The sequence below is a fragment of the Molothrus ater genome, chromosome 6 (genome assembly GCF_012460135.2).
Source record: "Molothrus ater isolate BHLD 08-10-18 breed brown headed cowbird chromosome 6, BPBGC_Mater_1.1, whole genome shotgun sequence".
In the NCBI taxonomy this organism is placed as follows: domain Eukaryota; kingdom Metazoa; phylum Chordata; class Aves; order Passeriformes; family Icteridae; genus Molothrus; species Molothrus ater.
Genome location: NC_050483.2, coordinates 52,415,514 through 52,438,288, shown reverse-complemented (window position 1 = coordinate 52,438,288; position 22,775 = coordinate 52,415,514). Strand labels below are relative to the sequence as shown.

At 47.5% G+C, this 22,775-nt stretch overlaps 1 protein-coding gene across 2 annotated transcripts; it reads right to left on the bottom strand.

Annotated features, from left to right (window-relative positions):
* Positions 1-320: 320 nt before the first annotated feature.
* On the bottom strand, positions 321-22,775 carry LBHD2 (LBH domain containing 2). 2 transcript variants are annotated; one of them, XM_054515132.1, is made up of 6 exons: positions 22,650-22,756; positions 21,689-21,793; positions 13,311-13,411; positions 8,217-8,307; positions 4,673-4,874; positions 321-3,568 (listed from the first exon to the last, which is right to left on the bottom strand). In XM_054515132.1, exons 4-6 carry the CDS (start codon positions 8,304-8,306, stop codon positions 3,492-3,494), a joined length of 369 nt encoding a protein of 122 aa, XP_054371107.1. In that variant the 5' UTR covers position 8,307; positions 13,311-13,411; positions 21,689-21,793; positions 22,650-22,756; the 3' UTR covers positions 321-3,491. The 2 variants fall into 2 exon arrangements, with proteins under 2 accessions (XP_054371107.1, XP_036239688.1); XM_036383795.2 differs by lacking the exon at positions 21,689-21,793 and having other exon boundaries at positions 22,650-22,775.

Genomic DNA, 22,775 nt, shown 5'->3' with positions numbered 1-22,775 from the left:
CTCGCTGGTAGCACAGCAAGGCAGGGCACCAGCAGGGTGAGCAGGGCAGAGAGCAAATCCTCAAACAGGAGCAGGGAGTGTTGAGCTGCCTGCTCAGGGAAGGGATTGAAGAAGAGATGGCTACAGCAGCTGTCCCTGATGTAAATCTGAATTTGTCTGTGCAGGAGTATGTGGTTTGGAGGGCCTGGGTGAGGATTTGCATGCCATGGAGCAAAGGCAGCCCTAGAGTGGGCTTCATTCCCTGTATTAGTGGTAGGACATGCACCACCACCTCTAATCCTTTCCATGTTTAAACAAAGACACTATGGATACACTGCTACTTCCAATCAGTTCAGTATAGGCATTTAATAGGCTAAATGGTGAAATACATCTACAGGACATACATTAGTCGAGTATTATGTACAGGTGGCATTTTACAAAATTAGAAAGAACTGAATTAGAGCAAAGTTCAACAATGTCTTACTCCATAAAACTTCCTTTCTGCACTACATTAAATATTCTACAAGCTAGACTAGAAAAATATGACTGGATGTCTTTTTTTTCTTTTTAGTTTCTACAAAGCTTTTAATCCAGAAAAAAATACAAAACAACTATTGAGTTTATTAGAGAGACAACACTTGCACACAGACAAAGTAAGTGGACATTCATAGACCTGCAAGTTGAATAAATAGGGTTTGTTTGTATAAAACAATTTTCTCTCTATCTTGCTTTCCTGTTTTAGGGCCTCTGGCCCATGGTCAGAAAAATAAAAATGGGAGGAGGAGTTTGGCTTTGCACAGGTTCTTAAACTGAGGCCACACAGCTTTAGGAGAAAGCTTTATTTTGAATTTGCTTCAGGTAAAATACTTCAGGGGAGCAGCACAAAAGAGGGGAAAGGAAAGAGAGGAGTAATTAGGCTGGAAGAAGGAAATCTGGGATTTCTATACCAGCTGCAGCTTTAAGTACAAGGATGAAAAAAAGTTCTGGTGCCTGTGTGGCGTTTTTTCAGGGTGTATGTAGAATTTAGTTGTTTCTTTGGGAAACATATTTAGGGAAGTGCCATTGACCTCAGGTGGAAATAGGATAAGGGCCATCCAGAGCAGGAAGGGAGGGAGCGTCTGAAAGCAGATAGAGAGCACAGAAAATTGGGGGAAGTGTTTCAAACAACTGGTTTTCCTTTAATAAAGCAAAAAGCAAATTAAGTGATACATCTAACGTCATTCCTCACAGAGCTGGGCAGATGCAGATTGGAAGGAAATCACACAGCTAAAAATATGTCGTCACTGCTGTTGTTTTCTCCCCAGAGCTTTGTAAAACTTCTTGACAGTCGATGCAAAAGCAGCATTTAAAGAGCACCTCCCATCAGCCTGGCTGCCTCGCCAGCACAGCTCTCCTCCTGCCACGGTGGGTCCGAGCTGGGGACCCCCTCCCCTCGCTGCTCCTGGGCCAACACAGAGCTCCAGCTTTGCTGGCTTCATTGGCTTTACCAGAAAACTGTCACCAGTGAGGGGGGTGACAGGGACAGCAGCCAGATTTAGGAAGTGCTCTTGAAACCTTCAGTTATTCTGGTGAAGTTTGGTGCTCTGACCAGAATCCCACTCACCCAACAAAGTAATTCTAACAGTGTAGGCAAGAAAGTTTACATCAAGAAGGCGAAACAGATTGTTATATAGATTCAGAGAGCGAAGTTTAACTTAAGTATCACATTATACTGTACTACACTGCTTATAAAAAGGGTCCTAGATCCCAAACACCCCAAATAATGAGCTATAGTTTTGTACATAAATTAATGTTGCTTTGAAGTAAAATAGTCTCTTTCTTTTGTAATAAACATTCATTGCACAGAATTCTTTGTAAGTAAATATATTAAATTTGGTTGCTAAGAAGGTAAAAACTTATTCATACATCTGGCCAGTAAATTTTATCAACCATCACACAATTAAAAGTTGTTGTTAGCGAAAATTATTACTGGAGAAAAGAAAGCACTTGGAAGTCAACTTAGGAGTTAATGCTGGAAGAAATCCTATTATTTCACTCCACCTACAGCAAGCAGCTTCTTCTGGACGCAACATTAATTGGAAGTACAGACCCCATCCAGCCCTGCAGAGATGGAAAAAGCCATCTTTGCAGCTTCCAGGACACTCATCACTGACAGTCAAACCTCTCTGAGTACAGGCAGTATCCACCCCCACCAGCCCATCCAACAGGTCGTGTTCCGGGCTGAGACTGGTGCTTCTCCTGGGACAGTGGAGGGAGTCTCTAGGAGGTCCCTGTGCAAGAAGGGATTCAGTCCTGTCAAAATGACCCCCAAATTCCCAAGGAAAATCCACTGGAGGGCAGAGGTGTCCAGAGACAGCTTGTCCCACCATGAGCTCAGGGCTCCAGGAGGGGACAGTGCCACCAAAGCAAGGGGGCCTTGCTGCAGGTGAGGAGGGCACCCCTTGGCACACGTGCCAGCAGTGCCAACCTGACCAGGAGGGACGCAGGTATTTGTCCTTCCACCACACCCCTCCTACTGCAGGTGGCTCAGGGGAAACCTGGAGGCAGGCAAAACAGAGCACAGGTTTGGGATGTGCTGTGGAGCTCCTGCCACCTACCCCCTACCACCACCCTGCTCAGGGCAAGGGAGGAGTAGCTGTGCTCCTGCACCTACACCAAACATACCAAAGGAGTAATGTCACAACAATCTCTGATAACAAGGTGGGACAAAGCCAGCCCTGGGGGAAGCAGGAGCCATCTCACCAGTGTTAAGGGTGAGAAGTGCACACCACACCACAGCTGGACCTGGCCTGAAGAGCAAATGGACACACAATCCACCTCACCAAGCCCACCACAGACAGCCTCAGCCACAAACACCAGCGACCAGCTCATCCACCAGTTAAGGTACAGCGAGAAAGCGCTTCCAAAAGGCATCAGCCTTGCTGAAAAGGCAGCTAAGGAAAGGCTGGTTCATCCAAATATGCACAGGTTAGCCAAAGGGAGAGAACTGCTCTGGGCTGCCCCAGGGCGGCAGCCCGGAGGCAAACCTTGCCCTTGCATCTCTATACAAAAGTTACAAAATCAACTGGTGACGTTATATTACATCTATTGTCCGTAATATCACAGTGCTAGTTTGAAATGGCTAAAAAAGAAAGGTTTTAGATTTAAGACATTCCTCCTGTAGAAACACAACCCCTTTGTCCTGATGTTGACACCTGAAAGCAGCCTTTCTTGAAAAAGATAAAACCAATGAAATGCACTAATTAAAATTAGGAGCATCTTTTCCTTGACAGCCTTGTATTTCCTAACACATGCCATTGTTTCCCAAGGGGAAATTAAACAAATAATATGAATCCCAGCCTGAAAATCAAAATGTTAGAAGAACAGTTCTAAAGCCCAGATGCTTCTTACCAGGTACTAACTAAATAAAACCCTTGCAGATTTAAATACAGATTACTTTGACATGTCTTCAGAGTGTGTTAGCTTTCCAACAACATTCACAATGAAGTTTCACTTCTGAGGCCATGGAGTTCCTACTCATTCTCTTCAGTTCTGCTTTCCAGAGTATCTGTACTGTCTTCCACATCTTGAGCTGGGTGTGCTAAAGTATCTGCAAAGAAACAGCTCATCAGCACTTATTTCCCCATATAGGTGCAGCCTTGTTTGATTACCTGCTCTACCTGGCAGGTAATCTGTTAGGGTGATCAGACCTGATACAAGAAATCTTCTCTGCTTGCAAACCAGTAGTTAAACCTGGAGTGAGGAATTCTGAGTGCATCACAGTCTGACTTTACATGGAACCTGAGACCTCAGGTAAGATATTAGTGAGATGAGGTGACCCCTGTGGAGAGCCACTGTCACGGGAAGGCCACCCAGTCTTGGAAATCTGATTAAGTTGTCAGGCCTGAAGACATAATGAGTCTAAACCAAGGCACAGAACCAACAGAGAAACCACAATATATAACCTGAAAGTCAGGAAATAGATTTGGCTCATATTTACTCGTGAATGATCAAACCCTGTGGTTGTCACCACCCAGAAATGCCAACTGCAATAGCAGGTGATTTTACACTTCAAGACCTTTTGTCATCACCCCTTTGAAGGGAAGGGAAGGTGCATCTTGCACCCTGTCCTGGCTGCTGTGTCTGGGGGTTTGGGTGGCAAATGCTGGTGCACTGAAATGGAAACCAGGTCACTCTACAAGAGAAAAGGACAGCACTGAGATTAAAAAAAAAGGAAATAAATAGGCCAGTTTCTCACTGGAGCACTTCCTGTGCAAGCTACACTTAGACAAGGTCTTACCTTTACCTGTATTTACCCCACAGTGACACTACCAGCCAGGGGTACGTATTTGTGAGTTCCTGCTGCACTGACACACTCCTGGGACACCAGGATTCTTTGAAAACGTGCAGCTATCAAACATTTCTCTTCTGGGGTAGGAGACAGGGATAGATACAGGCTACTGACCAGGATTACTGCTCCTCAGAGTGACCTGGCTGTGCACTGGCTGCCTGTTGGCCAAGTGAGTGACTGATGCAGATGAAAACACCACTGATCAAAATCTACGACAAAATTTTCAGTCCACAGGACTCTTCCAGCGCAGATGTTTTCTGGGCACCTTCAAGTGTTTGTCTCATTGTTAATTTCAGTGCACAGCACTGTCATGAAACAGCTACTTTCCTATGGGGAACAAGGATGAAAATTACTCATTCAGACCTTCCAGATCCATCTGCTGCTGCTGTTGCTGGACACAGGCTCTTTGGTCACCATGAAGACCTTTGTCCTCCGCTGACTTGAGGTCCTCAGGAGGCCAGCGCAGCTCCCCGCTCTCCACCTCCCCGGACTCGGTGGGCTCCACCACGATGGAAGGCAGCCTTTTGGACAGCTTGGGGTACTTCTCACGGGAGTCTGGGAAGGCCTGGGGAGACATTTGGGGGATGCACATCAAAGCTTTTGTGCAGGGATGTATACTCAGAGCAAGCAGAGTACGTCCTTTCTACATTTGACACGCGCTCACATGTCCATTAAAAAATCCTCTTCCAGTTGATGCAGATCAACAGCCCTGCACAGGGAGGATTTCAAAACCAGCTGAACCCAGCTCCTTGCTGGCCAAGCACAGTGCAGAGAGGCTGCAAGTCTCAGCACACTCCCCCCTGCACGTGCTGTCCCTTCCTGAGCAAAGAACCCACTTTGCTTGCCAGTGTGTTGAGGAGATGATTGCCTGAACTCGTGTGATCTGACATGAACAGTGAAAATGGAGACTTGGGAGAGAAAATTTGTTATGCTCTCAAACACTTGTGTTTCAGTTCTGGTGGGGTTTTGGGACACCAAGGTCATTGCTGTAAGGCTGAGCTAAATGGCTGCTGCAGCCCTTCTGGCTGCTGTCCTTTTGCTCTGATACCATATTCACGTTTTCTTGCAGTGATAGTTTATTAAGAAGCCACCACGATGCAGAGCTATTTTCTGCAATGTGGAACACTATTCTATGATGCATTCATGCAAAACAGGTAGCCCCAGAGAACATCTTTACACAGAGGACCGTGCCAGCTATTTATTTTTATTTGTCACATTGAAGCTGCAGATCAAACACTCCACAGTGGTTAAAGCTTGAAGCTGAACTAGAGCTTTTTAGTGAAGGATATTGTAACACATAAAAGTGCTTTCCTGTTTTCAACATAGCTGGATCACTTAAATCTCTCAGGGTACTTTGTTTTGAATAGTTTTGTTTCTGGTGGATTGTTTTAGGGATTTTTTGGAGGAAATATCATTCCAGCTCCTCCAGGACATTACCATAAGAAACTGTTGTTGCTTCACTGAAACCTTTTCTCTTGGATCCTCCAACTTCCATATACCTTAACTAACAAGCTACAAATCTCTCCATGCTAGCTGAGTTTTATTTTTATTTTATTTCATTGTGTTTCATTTCTAACAATAAAATCATGGTGCATGTGAAGGAACTGAACCAGGACTTGAGAGCAAGAATGATCCCAGTTTAACTTCAGAGGCTGCCACAGGTTTGCTCTGGGCTGGTGGGAACCTCCCCACACATCTGCAGCATGTTCACCACTGAACCAGGGTCTCTGCTATCTATACTAAGGTGAGAAACGTTGCATATTAATGTAATGAGACACAATTAGGAATTTTTTTTTTTGTGAGAAAGTGCATTCAGTAGAATTCGACCACATGAATCACTGAAGGCAAACATTTCTGATGCCACCCTGAGCTGCACCCACAGTTTATAACTCATCCTGACCAAGCAATGCTGCTTATGCCGCCCATCAGAAAAGAGCTGCCCAACTTCCCATGACACAGGCTTCTCCTGAGCTGTTCATAATTTGGAAAGACATTTCCATGGCAGCTGTCTTGACTGGAAACCAAATATGAGACAAGGTCTCCTTGGGCAGGACAGGTTCACAGACCTGCTGAGCAGCAGTGCCCTCCTCTGCAGACCCACAGTGGAGCCCAGCTCCCTCAGCCTCACGGCTCAGCTGGCAGAAAATAGCCATAAAACTGCAGCAAATCGCTGCATTTCCTCCCGTGGCTGCACAGGCAGGTGACAGTGACCTCTTCCCCAGTTATTGTGCAGCCTGCTGGGGTGGCAGAGGCTGCATGAGAGCCACCCCATCCCCAAACCTGCTGGCAGCCCCTGGATGGGCGATGCAATACAACAAAAATTCTCCTTTTTCATCTGCTTTCTGAAGCCTTAGGAAATGACACGGAAAGATCTAAAAATGGCCTGAGAAATGATTATTACAGCTGCAAGAAAATTTAGGAAAGGCACCTGTATGGCCTCAGCTGTGGCTATTTTTGTTTGTATCATTCTCATATGGTCTTTTCTCACATCAACCACATAATTTTTTTTCCACCAGAGCCCAGTATTTACCATGTCCCTCCAGGAATGAGTCAGGACTGGCAGGAAGCAGAGCTGCCTGTTGGGCCTTGCTGTGTTTTTCTGCAGAAGCTGGAGCGTGTGATGAGTGGGCAGGAGACTGCAGGAAGAGAAGGACCAGTCTCCTGGACAGAGTGCTTGGAAGTTGCTGGAAGGAACCTAGCTCTCCCACTGAGTCACTGAGTTTGTGCTATATCTCATTTCTTCTTGATTTTTTATTTTTTTTTTGCCTCAGGCGGCTGTCACTAAAATGTGGGTGGTAACACCTTCTCCCAGAGGGGAAAGGTAAAGGAGCTGGGGGAAAACTCTGGGGCATATGATCAGAGACACCATAGAACAGCCCTGCATACACAGGTGAAGTCAGGGCTGGGGCAGAGTTTGGGTAGCATACACTAATACAACACTGAAAACCTGGAACTTGGTGAAGAAGAAGAAAAAGAGTATTGAAAATGTGCTCCTTGAGTGAGCAGCATCCATCCTGTGCAGCCTCTGAGGCACAGCAAAGCCCATGTGCTCTTTAAATGCACAAAGCCTTTCACCACATGAATAAGTGATCCAAAAGGAATTTGCAAATTTCTGTTCTGACTTCCCTGGCTTCCAAATGCCAGATTTTCACCTGCAAGAGGCTGCTCCTGGAGTAGCCCTCTGAGTCTGCTTCCAGCATTACACATTGTGTTGAGAGGCAGCTCAGGTCCACCAGGACACATTATGTGGTTGGTCCCTGGTAGTGACACAGAGTCATGAGCACAAGCACAGAGCACAAACTGTGATGTGGGGGCTGCCACAAGGGGGGCTTGGGACATCGTGATCCTTCCTGCTGCAATGAACAGCACGGGTGGGTGCTTGAGTGGGAGTGTGGAACTGCCTGGGCACACAAAATGCTCCTGCACCTGCCAGCAAATGGCCCTGACCAGTGGTGCTGCTGTGATGCCACAGCCATTTCTGTGAATTAGCCAATCATTTCAAATGGTCTCTGCTCTAAAAAGGGAGCTCCCTCTGAGCCTAAAGCAACTCAGTTCATTTCAAGGGTGGCTGTGTTAAAGCTTGGCACAGTACTGGCTGGATGCCTCCATCGCACAGTAGTTGCTCAGATCTGAACTCCTGGTGACAAACAGCCTCTGTGCCTGCATCCCTGCAGGATCTGGGCATTGCTGTCACTGTGCCCTGCAGACCTGGCAGCCCACTAAACACTTCAGCCCAACTCTTAACTTGTAATAATAGAACCTGTGTAGGATCAAACACGTATTGCAGGGCTTGTTCTTCTGGCAGCAGTACTCTGCAATTCAACACCTACCCTAAGGACAGTTATTGGCTGCATTAAATGGCTTTTGACAAACAACTCAGGACACTTCTCAGTTCTGCTGAAGTTACCTGGCTCGAAGGGCCTCCTTCCTCCTCAGGAGTCTGGCCGAGCGCGAATTCCTCCATCACCGGCTCGCGGGTGTTCATCACCTCGGTCATGCTGGGAATAGTAAAAGAGAATGGGACACCTCAGCTCTGAGCTTTGGCCCCACAACTCATTTAACAAAAATTACTGGCTTTTTATATTGGATAAAATAATTGTGTTACACGGTCCTTCCTGTGCTGTCCAAAAAAAATTTCCTTGGCCTCCAAGCTAACTGCAACTGCTGCATGTTGTGATGCTGAGCAGGGCATCAACCCCAGCTGTCCCTGGAACAGCAGAGAGGACCCCCCCAGAGTTCCAGAGGCATCAGTTGGAAACTGGAGTCCTCCAGTGTTATCAGCAATCAGTTTATTACTGATATATGAGCTCAGAAATTGCATCTGTTGACCAAAAAAAGTAACTGGTAGAAATATCAGCCTTGGATTAAATTCTTATTCTGATTCTTTGTAATGTCTTCAATATTTGCTCTTCCAGATGTCTCTTCCATTTAGTCATGAGCCAGCACTTCTTTTTAAGCTGTTAATTCCAGACACACCAGCTGTATTGGTGTCTAAGAACCAGATTTTCAGCAGTCTTTACTCGCCTGAGTGTTTGGAGAGGTGTCGAGTGGGACTTCCAAATGCATCAGGGACTGTGTGGCACCTGAATCTCATTTAAATCAGGGACTTAGGAACCTAAGGTGCCTATGTGCTCATTGAGCATCACTCTGTGCCACCTGGCACCACAGGCAGCGGTGCTGGCCATGGAGCTGGCCTGGTTCTGCTGGACAGGGCAGCATTCCAGAGCAGAGCCAGAGCCAGAGCAGAGCCAGAGCAGAGCCAGAGCCAGAGCCAGAGCCAGAGCCAGAGCCAGAGCCAGAGGCAGAGCCAGAGCAGAGCAGAGCCAGAGCCAGAGCCAGAGCAGAGCCAGAGCCAGAGCCAGAGCCAGAGCCAGAGCCAGAGCAGAGCCAGAGCCAGAGCAGAGCCAGAGCCAGAGCCAGAGCAGAGCCAGAGCCAGAGCAGAGCCAGAGCCAGAGCAGAGCCAGAGCAGAGCCAGAGCCAGAGCCAGAGCCAGAGCAGAGCCAGAGCAGAGCCAGAGGCAGAGGCAGAGGCAGAGGCAGAGGCAGAGGCAGAGGCAGAGCAGAGCCAGAGCCAGAGCAGAGCCAGAGCCAGAGCCAGAGCAGACCCAGAGTCAGAGCAGAGCCAGAGCAGAGCCAGAGCAGACCCAGAGCCAGAGCAGACCCAGAGCCAGAGCGGAGCCAGAGCAGAGCCAGAGCCAGAGCCAGAGCAGAGCCAGAGCAGAGCCAGAGCCAGAGCCAGAGGCAGAGCCAGAGCAGAGCCAGAGCCAGAGCAGAGCCAGAGCCAGAGCCAGAGCAGAGCCAGAGCAGAGCCAGAGCCAGAGGCAGAGCCAGAGCAGAGCCAGAGCCAGAGCAGAGCCAGAGCCAGAGCCAGAACAGAGCCAGAGCAGAGCCAGAGCAGAGGCAGAGCCAGAGCAGAGCCAGAACAGAGCCAGAGCCAGAACAGAGCCAGAGCCAGAGCCAGAGCAGAGCCAGAGCCAGAGCAGAGCCAGAGCCAGAGCCAGAGCAGAGCCAGAGCCAGAGCCAGAGCAGAGCCAGAGCCATCAGCAGCCCTCACTGCAGAGCTCGATCCAGCCCATGCCTGGGCAGCTGCATGTTGGGATTTTCCTCCATTTGCCATTTATAAATACAGCATTCCATGGAAATATTTGAGGATGCCCGAAATCTCCAGAATGCATATTAAGTGTGTAGGGGCAAACAGAGCCACTCTGAGCTGAAGGGGCCATGTTCATTTTAAATGTTAATACATCAGCCCTGGAGAGATTTGGCATGGGGCTTTCACTCTCTTTAGCTGGCATTCATCAGGTAGTGCAGTTGGTGGCTGCTGGAGCCTCCTGCAGCACGCACAATGTAGGCACCATCCATCAGGCTGCCCTGCCACCTGCCACAGCAAACACTCCTTCAGGCACGACTAAATGCTGCCATTAATTCTGGTCCTGCTGCACACACAAAAGCCTTCTTTGTAACTGCTGCACCTTCTGAGAAATGCCAACTACAACATCTTAAGGGTAACTTGTTTCAGGCTTACATTACCAATTACTGGACAGAACTAAATTTTACAATATCTGCAATTACTACAAGACCCTTCACAATGACTTTAATTTGCTGAAGCACGGAGTAGCATGATAGTGCAGAGACTTTCACTCCCACTGCATCACATTTAAGAAAAAGCATGGCAGAACTGTGGGACACTTGAGCTCAGCTGTGGACCAGGACCCAAGTCTGTAGACATTCATCAACATAGGGAAAAGCCCAGAAGGGTCAGCCTCGGACCCAACCAACACTGAATTAATTCACACACTTCCTGGTGCACGCATGAAACAGGAAAGTACAACCAGGCTCTGAAACCCAGCAAAAGGCTGAACCAAACTCTGGATCCAAGCTTACTGGCTGCAACTTACACAGCCTGAATCCTCCCAGAACCATGGCACAGTAAAAGAGGGACAGATTCTGCCTGCTAGGAAGAGGGTTTTTGAGCTCCCAGCCCTTGCTTGGACCTGTACCACTCCCCAGGGACAGCACAAACACCCCATCAGTAGAATATATAGGTTTTCTGGACACATGCTTTTATACCTGGAGCATCAGCAGGCCATACCATTGGGCACCTATGGACAACAGCACTGAGGAGCAGCAACCTGGAAATGGGAGACCTCTCCCAGCAGTGATAACTGTGGGCCCTGCTCACAGCTGCTCCTGCCACCTTAGACAGCACTCAACAGAGATGTGCCCTTGGACCAAAAGGAAAGTAGCACTTCCTCTGGTATCACCTCCCTCTGATCACCCCTAGTGATCATTCCATCCTTGCCTTTTTTCCCCACTCTGGCCCCAGTCTCTTCCTTGTTCCCAGAGGGGCCTTTTCACCCCTCCTGCTGCCCCTCTGGAAATGACCACACTAGGCAATAGCAGGACCATGCTCTCCCAGCCCAGCTCTTTGGGAAGAGCTGCTCTGCAGGGCTTTCACACCCTGTGGTAGCCAGAGCCAGCTGTGAGCCTGGAGGAGCACTGGGCCCACCACTCTGAGCATGTCCAAGATGAACAGCTTTCTCTTGGCATCCTTTTCGGGGTTCGGCACCCTAAGCCCAGTCTCCTGGATTGCAGGGAAAAGGAAATGAGAAAGTGTGTGTCTAGATGGAAATAATCTTGGAGGCTTTGCGTGGGGTCAGTATTTATGAAGTCTTAGTCTTGGCAACCCCAGAAAAGCCATGCCCACTGCTGTGTGTCCTGGGGGTTGGTCCCTGCTAGCCAGCAGCAGACTCCTGCCATCACTCAGAGCTGGCTGGTTTATTTTAGCAGCCATTCAATACATTGCAAATGTTTAAATACTTCTCTGTCCTCATTCCATGGGAAATTCGAGCTATACATCCACACATGCACTGTCAATGTGTCATATGAGCTCAAAGATGTTAAGACCTCACGAAATTCTATTATTGAGCAATAATGGGCTCCGTGCTTCCCTAAGACCACATTATACCCTGCAGATTATTTGTAAATGACAAAGACAAATGATTTGGGCTAGAAAAATGGTGACAGTCCTGCCAGTGTTACAGCAGATGCCTCAGTGAATCAGCTCCCAAGCTGTTGAAGCCCAGGCCATTTCAGAAAATCTGTGCAACTTAAGGCTTTGATTGAATAGGACAGCAGAAGTGATTGTACTTGATGTGTTTCAGAATAGAACATGGGGCCATGCAATTGCCAAAATAATTAGGCTTTAACTGGAATAGATTAATTATTCCCAGTCTTCACTTTGAAATAGTGAAGGAAAGCAGAAGGGTCTATATGGGCTGTGAAAGCAGTCATGTTTCTAACGAGCTTAACTAGCTCTTTAACAGGAAACGTAACTAGATGTAAAATAATTGAGAATGTCACTGCAAATCAGTTCACTGAAACTTCAAAATCTCCTGTAGGACATCACTGAGTTGTTTATAAAGCCATATAAACTGAACAACAGGCTTGGTGATGCTGCTTAGGGCTTTTCAAACTGTGATAACATTTATGCACGGGACAATTTTTTGCTTTTCAGCCAGAGTTGATGGAAAATATTAAGCCACTTTTAGCGTTGCTTTTACGTGAGATGTACTGACTGACATGCAACAGAAAAGTGGCTGATTCAAACAATTATAAGAACTACAGCTCTTCAATTCAGTCTTGCATTCATTTTATGTATGGTAGATGCTGGTATCACCAATGACATACAGTAGCCATAGTGATGCAAAACAAGGCAATAAATAGCATTTACAAACAAAGGATAAATTCTGTTCTGGTGGATGAGTCATCTGCTCTGAACCTTAAAATTCTTGTGTCAGTGAATTAAGAGATACATTACTTCCCCTAGTTTTAATTAAGCATAAATATACCAGTGGGGAAGGGAGGGGGAAGTGAAATCTGTTCTTGCATTTCTGTGACAAAACTACATTTAGAGAAGATTATCTAAATGCAGTGCTAAAGTGCTACAGTCCCAGGACCATACTATGCTGATCTTCCAGGGGCACGGAGCAAAAGCACAGATCACTTTCTGCTGCCTGTGATGGCACTAACAAGGTCAGTAACATACAGAGCAATATTTAGCCTGACAAGTGGTAAACCACCTCCCATGGGAAAGGCCTCAGAAACAATGCACACACTTTTATTTTAGGTTTTGAACAGAGGGCAAAACTGACCTGTGAAATTCATGGGGAAAAAACAGTATCTGAATGCAGACCAGGTTCAGGACTCAAAAATGTGCAGCACTCATGGAAAATAGGCAGGTCATGTGATGCAAGGAAGTATTTCCTTAAGGACAGGGGCACAAACACATTTTATGGGACAAGCTGAGACATGGTTAGGGAGAGCTGTTACCTGAAGCAGGGATCAGTCTGGGGGATTCTCAGACATGCAGTGAACTGAGGCCTGATCCTGCTCTCCCTCCCCAGCCAGGACAGGCAGCAAAGGGGATGCCAGCCAGAGCAGGAGGCTCTGTGGAGGATAAGCAGCAAGTACAGGGCAGTGAGAGAAGAGAGCACGTTACCTTCAATCACATCCACGGTGTCACTTCCAAAAACTGTCCTTGCTGCAGGCGCCTGCACTGCTGAGGGAGTGTGTGCAGACTCAGTCAAACCCTAGAAGTGCCTGGAAGAGACAACAGAGCAGAGTCAGAGGTGGTGACCAGAGGGACAAGGCTGGCAGGCACTGGTGTGAAAGAGTTCTGCTGAAAGCTTGCTGCAGAAAGCCCCACTGTGAAGGTCTGTACCATTTTCTGTGCAAGGTGGGATTTGATCTTCATAGAGCACCTTGTGAATTACTGAGGCAATTAATGTATCAAAGGCACCTAAAGCTAACTGAAACACCTCACAATCCGACTCTTTGTGATGCTAAACCTTATTCCTTAGTCTGAGTTACACAAAAACTGCTGAAACTGGGACACTCTGAAATCCTCCCATACAGAAATTGTATGGATAGTTGGAAAATTGGAAAATAAAAAAAGTATTCCCTTAATTGGCAGGATCAGTTTGCTTAGTGAGAGACAGTTCTACTGATCAATACACAAAGAAGACAACATATGCTCAAAGAAGGATCCATTAACATTGCATTACTGCACAGTTCTTTTGGAAGTCACAGGGGGAGTGATTTTTTTAAATATCTACTCCCATTTGAAGGTAATATGTTGACTGGTATCAAGACAGGGAGCCTACTGAGCAGGAGTGAGGATCCCACCATTTCAAAGAGTGAATCACTGATTTCTGATGACTTCTCTGTCAGAAAGCCTTAGCTGATGAGCCTCAGGAGTTACAGTGCGTAAATATAGTCAGTATCTAGGCCAGAGATGATTTTCTGAGAAATTTGTTTAGCTCTACAGCTTTCCAAATATATATTCATGCCAGCCACAGCTATTTCCTTGGATGGGAAAATGGTGTTTTCAGTGAAGTGAATGGCACTAGTATATATATTTTATATCCTCCAGTGGTTTGGATTCCAGCCCAAATGATTAAACAAATCTACCTGCTCTGGAAGCCTTCCTACCAAGATTTATTACACTGGATTAACTGCACACTGATTTTATTCAAAAACAGTGACAGAGGGAAAATTGTGTATTGCATTCTGGAGTTTCTTCTCGTGCCACAGGCCATGCTTATTGAAAATTAGGGAAGCAGGAAATCACTTCTCTATCCCCAGGATTCAATCCAGAAGGTTTAATTCTTGTCTGCCAATTCTCCTTCCTAACCAATGACCAAACCAACACCAGGGAGGATAATGTTTTGTCCCTTAAAAATTTGTGACTCCACTCAATGTTTGTCTCATAAAAACAAGGGAGCATCTGATACCATGCTATCCAATGCTCTGGAAGACTTTTATCTCACTACCATTACAAAGCTGCTGCTATTAAACCTATGAAAATTCAGCTTGAATTCAATGTCTCCTATCTTCAATGTCTCCTTCAAAAAAGACTGAATGTAATAAGAACAATTACTACACAGAGTAATTATTACATTGCCAGTGAGAGACAAAAGGGTGTAGGAGATAAGGAACCAGGCACCACATGGTCACTGGTTGGAATCCAAGCCAGGCCAGTTTCTATTCAGAGTTATCTTCAGATGACTGGTTAGTGGTATACAAGGACCCATGCAGTACTGAATTCATTAAACCCACATCCATTGCTTTCCAGTCTCAGCAAAGGACTTCTGGATTTAACTGACCCAAGCCCAATCCCCTCTCTGGTGTTTTGGGCAACTCTGTCTTATGGTGCATGCAGTGTTGGACAGGGGATGTCAGCCCCTGCTGCTCAGCTACTTGAAACCTGTAATTAAAAAAAAAGTTCACTTCAGGACCACAGCATGGAAAATGTCCCTTCTCCCAGTACCACAGCCATACTTAAAAACAGAAAATCTTCTTCCCAGTCAAGACTGTTGTAGAGTTCAGTGTTTCCAGTTCCAGTACAGAACCACCAGAATGCATTTATTCTCTGAAGAAAAAATACTCACTTCACCTGCCTAATAGATGTGATTACCTTCTGTGGCTGACAAACATAAACTAAACCCCTTCCTTCTGTGATACTGCCTAATCTTTTAGAAACAAGGCACAGCTACTGAGACCTTGCAAAGGGCTTTTACTGCAAAGGAAACCATCTGGAAATTACCCAAGAAAAGCCTTTCTCTGGTTATCTTTTCTTGTCCCATACTTCTACCCACCTTTGCTGCTTTCCAGCTTGGAGCCCATTTGCTCAATGCACCCTCTTCCAACCCACCCATCTTCTGCTGCCAGAATAACTTGCCCTCCTTTGCCTCAAGTTGATAACCAACATCTTCTCTAGCTGCAGGAGCACCTACACAGCTGTGCTGTCATTAAGAGGAACCGAGTCAAGTCCCAAGTCTCCAAGACCAGTGGTACTGCCTTGGCCACCCCTCGTCTGGGCTTGCAGAGCCTGGCTATACCTCCCAGCAAAGAGCAATTAATTTAGGTATTACTCCAATGAGCTGCTCATGTCTTGCCTCTTTAGGAGCCGTAGCATCAAGCAAGGAAGTCCTGAGATGTTCCAAGTTTTTCACCAGTGAGACCAAGGAATGCTTCAGTGGTGCCTCTCTGCCCAGAGCCAGGGCCCCTAGCTCACACAAGGGGATGAATCTCTACCTGTGCTCGTGGCATGGGTCACAAGCCCAGGCACTGAAAAGGTGCTCTCTGGGCTTCTCTCTCTCTGGAAAGCATCTGGAACAAACTACATTTTTGGAACTTCTACAGCCTGTCCCAGTGGGGTGGTCTCACCACTCATGGGAGAGCAGATGTGGGATATTGGGCAGCAGCTCTGGTCAGCTGCAGTGTATGGGAAGCCCAGCCTGGCTGTTTCTCCTGAGTCTGCTCTCCATGGGGGCAGAGGACTCCACCAGGCACAGCAGCAGAGTCCTCTCCTTGGGATAAATCCGCTGTGAATTGCAAAGTAGATGTTTTTAAAGCAAGTGTGCTTTAAAACAGAAACAGGAACTGGGCCACAGGCTGCAATCCTAGCAGCCCACTTGATAAAGGAGCATGTCTCAGAGGCTCCGAGCCCCAAAGTTTTCTCCCACAGGCAGCAGCACCTCCAAAATCAGGGCACTTCTATTTAGAGATTCCTCCTACTCTGGAACATTACCCCTTCTCCCTCAGCTGCCCCAGTGCTGGAGACAACTGGGTGGCAAAGTGAGACCTGACCTCAGGATGCCAGGGCTGCTGCTAGATTAGCAGGGACTGCAGGACACCCTCTTCCCTTCCCAGGCTTCCCAAAGTAATCATTTCCCACCGAGCACTCATGGAAATATTATGATAACAGCCTAACAATACCACATTGAAGGTGTACCTTCTAACAAAGCCTAGATATGAGGCAGAAATTGGCCTTGAACTTCACTTGCAAATCTATCATTTTTCTGGCATGGCAGAAACAGGAGCCCTCCCCTCCTTATTTCAATGGGTCAATCCCAAGGGTTTTTCCAGCCCTGTACTTAAATTGTGCTGGATGGACACCCCCAAGGTGGCACCAGGACAGAGCTCTGGGTGCAATCACAGCACAAACACGGCTCCCACTGATTCAGACATGCCACAAACAAACCAGGAGCTCAGCCTTTAGCAGCCACCCCACCTCCCGCCTCACCCCACCACAGCCCCTGATAAATGCAAACTCGTCTTCATTCAAGGACTCAAGCCTTTGTGCGTGCTACAAAAAGAAACCCCTGCTATTGATTACAAGGAGAATTGGGACAGGCAGTGCATAAGAATGGCGAGAGGTGGGAGAAGCAATGCTCTGCTGCTTGCATTCTGCAGAGTGGAAAATTTCAATGGGTCACAGGAAACCCTGTTCAGCAAGTCCCAGTAAACAAACAGGTCAAAGGAGGTTTTTCCACCCAGAAGAAGAAAGGGTGCCTTATTCAGGCCACTCTGCTGCAGCAGAGCAGGCTGTCAGTTCAGCCAGTGTGGAGGAGTGGGCACTCCATGACAGAGCTGCAGTTGTTGTGGATGAAGCCATGGGCTGCTCACATGGTACAAGAAGGTGCATGTCCCTGCAAGGAATGCCAGTTCACATTTTCCATGGCCAGCTGCTTCTGTAGATCCAATTCCTGCATATCTCAGTCTTTTGTTAGTCCTAGGAGGATGGAACTATAGCTGAGAACAACCCAGGTGGCCTGGGCCATCCACAGGCAGGACCATGCCCAGTACTCTACCAGAGTGGGACAGTGACTTCAGCATCTCGGTACAACCCAAAACAAGCACTTACATCAGTGACAGCCCACAGCCTTGTTTCCCTGACTGCACCTCAGCTCAGCTTTTGGATACTGCAGGTAGGAACTTGGACAGAGTCTTTGCTTCCCCTGGTTGCACGTTTATAATGAATGCACTTCATGAAGTGTTGTGGATTCCATGGGACTAGCAAAATGTAAATCACCGCACGGACCGCAGAAGATAAATGTATGAACTCCTATTTAAACCTCCCACTTCTTTTTGGATGCAAATCTCTTTCCTAAGCAACTGAGAGAAGTGCGATATGTGTCAGAGTCTGGAGATTAGAGATCTGTTCTGTTCCCTCGTTTCAGAAGCTCTTGTCTTCGGCCACCCACGCAGTACTTGAGTTCTGCTCTCCGCAGGCCAAAGCTGCCTTCCTCTCCCCGGCAGCGTGTGCTCCGCAGAAGATGTCGATCTCTCTCAGGAAGCAGCGAGATGAAACGGCTCTCGAAGTGGAGGAGCTGATGCATTTCAGCATGAGACACAGCACGTAGTTTGGGAGAGAGAAAAGGGGTAGGAGGCTGCTATTTCCAGACCATGCTGCCTCTCACCACTAACTTTGCGATGAGCTGCAGTTTTTACCGTTCCTGCTCCAAAGATACTACTGGGGTAAGGATCACCCTCGGGAATTTCTCAGACACTCATCTGTGGACTCCCAACACTACAAAACACAGGCTTGCAAAGGGCCAGTGCTGGCAGATGACTCTAACTCAGCGTCCTCGCCTCCTGGTGTTGCACAATGAGCCTTTGGGGAGCCACTGTTCTTCAGACATCCTGGATCCTGGAGCGCCATGGCTACACACAAACCTCAACTTCCAGCTTGCTGTAGCTGCCCAAGCTTCTGCTGGCCCTATGGCAAAGAGGAGCTAAAAACTTGATTCATAAATGGTCAAAGAAGAAGTAAAAAGAACTAAAATGTTCCTGTGTTTAACTATCACAATTTTTAAAGCAAACTCATGATTTGGGGATGATTCGACTCTAATTTTTTTTCAAATTATTTTTGCTATGCTGCTGGCTATGGGTGCTTCCTTGGTGGATTCTTCCTTTTGCTTTTTCTTTTCCCCTGGCTGCTTTAAAGCAGCTCATTTATTTCATCTCTTTGATCTCAGCACTGAACTACCTGAGCTTCCTCATGGAAGATGCCACAGGGGATAGGTATGGCAGGAGGGGTGGGGGGCAGCCAGACAGGATGCTCAGAGATGGGGACTGGGAGCAGCCAGCCAGGAAGCATGTGTAGAGCAGCGGAGGGAGGAAGAGGTAGAGCAGATGGGAAGAATGACTAAGCCAGCTCCTCTGACTGCTGGTAGACCTCGACATCGTGGAAATCTCCACAGAGCCCTCATGGAACTGTGTGCCAAGAGAAAGTTTGGATTTATTTTTTTAACAACAGATTCGGCAGCTAATTGACGTGAAAGGAGCTCATTAGGAAAACACCCCATCAAAATTAGAGATAAGCCTCAACAAGCTGTTAAACGTTTTAGAGGTATCTCTTCTGTTACTTGCTGTGCAAATACTCTCATCTGAGAACTTGCTTTTGGGATCAGAAACACCTGTATTGAGCAGCATGACTTTGCATAGGCTTTAATTTCCCACAACCTTACAAATCCAGCACATTACAAATAACTATATTGTTCATTTTAACTCAGAGAAATCCTTACTAAAGACTTTTAGAAGGAAATGGTTTTGTTTCTGGGATCTGCTCTGGAAGATGATGATTCTCTCACCCCTAATATTTCACACCACAGTTGTCCCTCACCTTGCAGCACCCATGGGAATCAGTGACAGATTAAAATTGGCTTCCTGTGCTTCTTTCTACCATTCCCCTAGGTATTTTTGGATAGTTCTGAATTCAAGCAAGGGAGTGGGGGAAAAACATCTTAGAGCATCAACATAGAGTACATGATTCTCAGATGGAAATGTCATGGGAAATGGGTTGCAAAATGTTTGATGTCTTTTTGGCACCGTGAAAGAATACTCTGGATAGTCTATCACTGGGCTCATTTCTAGGCAACACAGTAGGGTAAGAGGTTAGGTGCAGTCAGATAGAAAAGTATTTACTTAAGAGACAAATTAGTTATTTCCTGGTAGCTTTGGGAAAATTAGAATACAGCGCTATCAGTGTTATAACTTGATATAATATTGAGGATTTAGGTAAGGCAAACAAAGAAAAAGTGGTAAGATTTTATAAAAACAAGCAAACAAAAACCCACCAGAGACTCCTAACAGAACAAAGACAATTAAGTGGCTATTAATATTCCTTCTTGGCAATTACCAGCACAACCACAGGTGTCATGATATCACAACCTAACACCAGAGATGCAGCTGGTTTTGTCCACAAATTAAAACTCCATCACCTCAATTGAATTTCCAAGCATGGGAAGCTGCCCTAGCCCAAGATGGAGGATATGAGAACACTATGTCCTACTACAGTAAGAATGGGGAAGATGGAGGGTGAGGACAACACACATCTAAAAATAAAGAAATCACTAAAAACCAAAAAATCAGCATGGCTTTTTTTAATGAGTCATTAACACTGAAAGCAGATATGCATTAACAAGACTGTGAGTCTTCCTGCCAACCAATTAACATTCACCTTCTGAATCTAGAGTTCTACTAAGTATTTGCACAGAGGCAGTTTATGTGTGTGCATGTCAGAGACTGAACTCAGCTGAAAATTCAGGTTACATCTTACACAAGCTGCAGTGGTCTCAATGGAGGAGCTGGACTTGGACTTGGACTATTTTCTCCTAGTCCTATGGGGACATGGGCACTAGGGGGTAGAACACTGTGGGATCAGTCAATGCACACTGATGAGAGAAGGGGATTATCCTGCTGGACCACAGCTTCTTCCAGCACTGGCATCTGCTCTGCATGCAGACTGGTCATGCTCTCCCCAGACCATGAAGGAGGGGTGGTCCCAGACCCTGAAGAATTGCAATCAAAGAGGGACAAAGACTGAGATGAGATTTTAAGGACCTGTTGGTATCAATCAGTCTACTTCATTCTAGCTGGATGTTATTGGTTGGCAGCTTTTCTGGGGTTTGCAATAAAGCCTTCCTTGAAGACTGAAAATTCACGAAATTGATTATTTCACAGAATTTTCCAAAGAATGTGCATGTTTAAGAAGCAAAAGGAAGGGCTGTGTCTGAGGCAGATACTGGTCTCCTTGGAGTCCTGGCAGAGCTCTTCCTGCCTTGAATGGCATAGGATCAAGGCTTCTCTGACCAACTTCTCCTAAATAGAAATGGTTAAATAGGCTCAAACACAGGGGCATAATTTCAGAAATGAGAGAGCCTGTGACACTCTGGGGTTGGTACCTGATCTATGCAAAAGCCTGTTGCTTAATACAAAGAGATCATTGTGAGAAGGGAGGGAAAGTAGTAACTATATTTGCATATTATTTCTTCTGCTAAAGCAGTGTACCAAAGACATTGGAGGAAATTCCACCTGATTGACAAATTGTCAGGCTAGAATGGGAAAGTGACAAAACCGGGTCAAGTTATTCCCTGTTTGCTTGTTTTCTCTTTGTAATCATAATGTTGACTCTGCAAACATGTTTTTTAAATGGCGTATTAATTATCCAAATCCTGAGCTGTGAGCTGGATTCTTTTCTGGGCAAAAAATTTGTTACTCATTAAAACTAAGAGAAGGAAAACACTGGCTTGAACCTAGTTGTGCGTAGGCAGAATTTCCCCGCTTCACCTTCCTTCACAGGCTCCTCATAAGGAGGCATTGTGCTGTGAGCCAGGCAGGCTGCAGGGCAGGTGTGAACACCAACCCTGGATCCTTCAGTAAGATGTGAACCCACAGCCTGAAGCGCTTCATTGCTGTACTGACAGTACAACTGCAGTAAAGATCTCAGTCAGGAAAAGACTAATGGAAACAAATTTCTCTCTGTGCATTGCTTATTGTGGTTAATGCTACGTTAATGGAGGGGTTAATGCTACGTCCAGGCTAACCCAACTGCCCTCCACGACTGTAGCCATATTCAGAGATGCACAAACACGGCTCTGTCCCAGATGAAAAGAAAATTTCTGTGGTATGTTCATTTGGCAGATGGAAAATACTCTCACCCGTTGCTCTGAGTGAAACATAGTCCTCATTTACAGAGCAAAGTAGGTTCTTTCATTCTCTAAAAGTAATCGTATGTGTGCTATTTGCTACCTGATGGGAAACGCAGGATTTCAGTGTTCACTTCAGCTCGGCTGCAAGCAAAAGCATAGTCTTAAACTTGTGCTTTGTTAGTCGCTTCCTCGTCTCAAAAGTTGTCTTGGAAAAAAAAAAAAAAGGCATAAACAAATAGCTGAGGCGATCGCAGCCCACAAACCAACAACTCCCTCAGCGCTGTGCTCATTCATCAGGATTCCTTCACACAGCCCTTTCGGCTGAAGAACGAGTTGGGTGGTGTTTTTGTAAACGAGAATCCTTTTTCTCAGTGAATTCTCCGTAACACCCTTTACTCGAACAAACAAGCATGTGGAGAAACAAGCCGCGGCAGAGGCGCACGTTCCGCCTCTCCCTCTCTCCCCGTTACCCCGCGGCCGCCCGTGGGACTGGAGCGCTTCTCCCCGCTCCGCGCTCCCCGCTGCTGACCCGCCCCGCACGGCCCCGCAGCGCTCCGACCCGCGGCACCGCGCTCGGGGCTCCCGTGCCCCGCACAGACCCGACCTGCACTGCACCGACCCGCACGGTACCCACCCGACCACACCGCACCGCACCGCACCGACCTGCACACACCCGACCCGCACGGCACCGACCCGACCCGACCCGACCTGCACCGCACTGACTCGCACGCACTGATCCGCACCGCACAGACCTGCACCGCATTGATCCGTACGGTACCGACCCGACCCGATCCGACCCGCACCACACAGACCTGCACACACCCGACCCGCACGGCACCGACCCGACTCGCCCGGCACGGACCCGCCCGGCACGGACCCGCACACACCCGACCCGCCGCCCCTACGCCCAGCTCCGGTCGCCGGCTCCGCCACGGGCGCGCTGCCCGGGTCCCGGGGAGCCGCTCCCGGCCGCGGCGGGGCTGCGAGCGGGGCACTCACAGGTGGCCGCTCTCCCCGTCTCCGCACCCCCCGGGCCCGGCGGAGACCCCTGCCCGGCTCACCGGCGCGGCAGGCGAGGCGAGGCAGGCGGCAGCCGCCCGCCGCCCATGCACGGCGGCAGAGGGGAGCCGGCAGCTCCGTCAGCGCGTCCGCATCCTCCCGGGCCGGGCGCTGGCACCGCCGCCGCG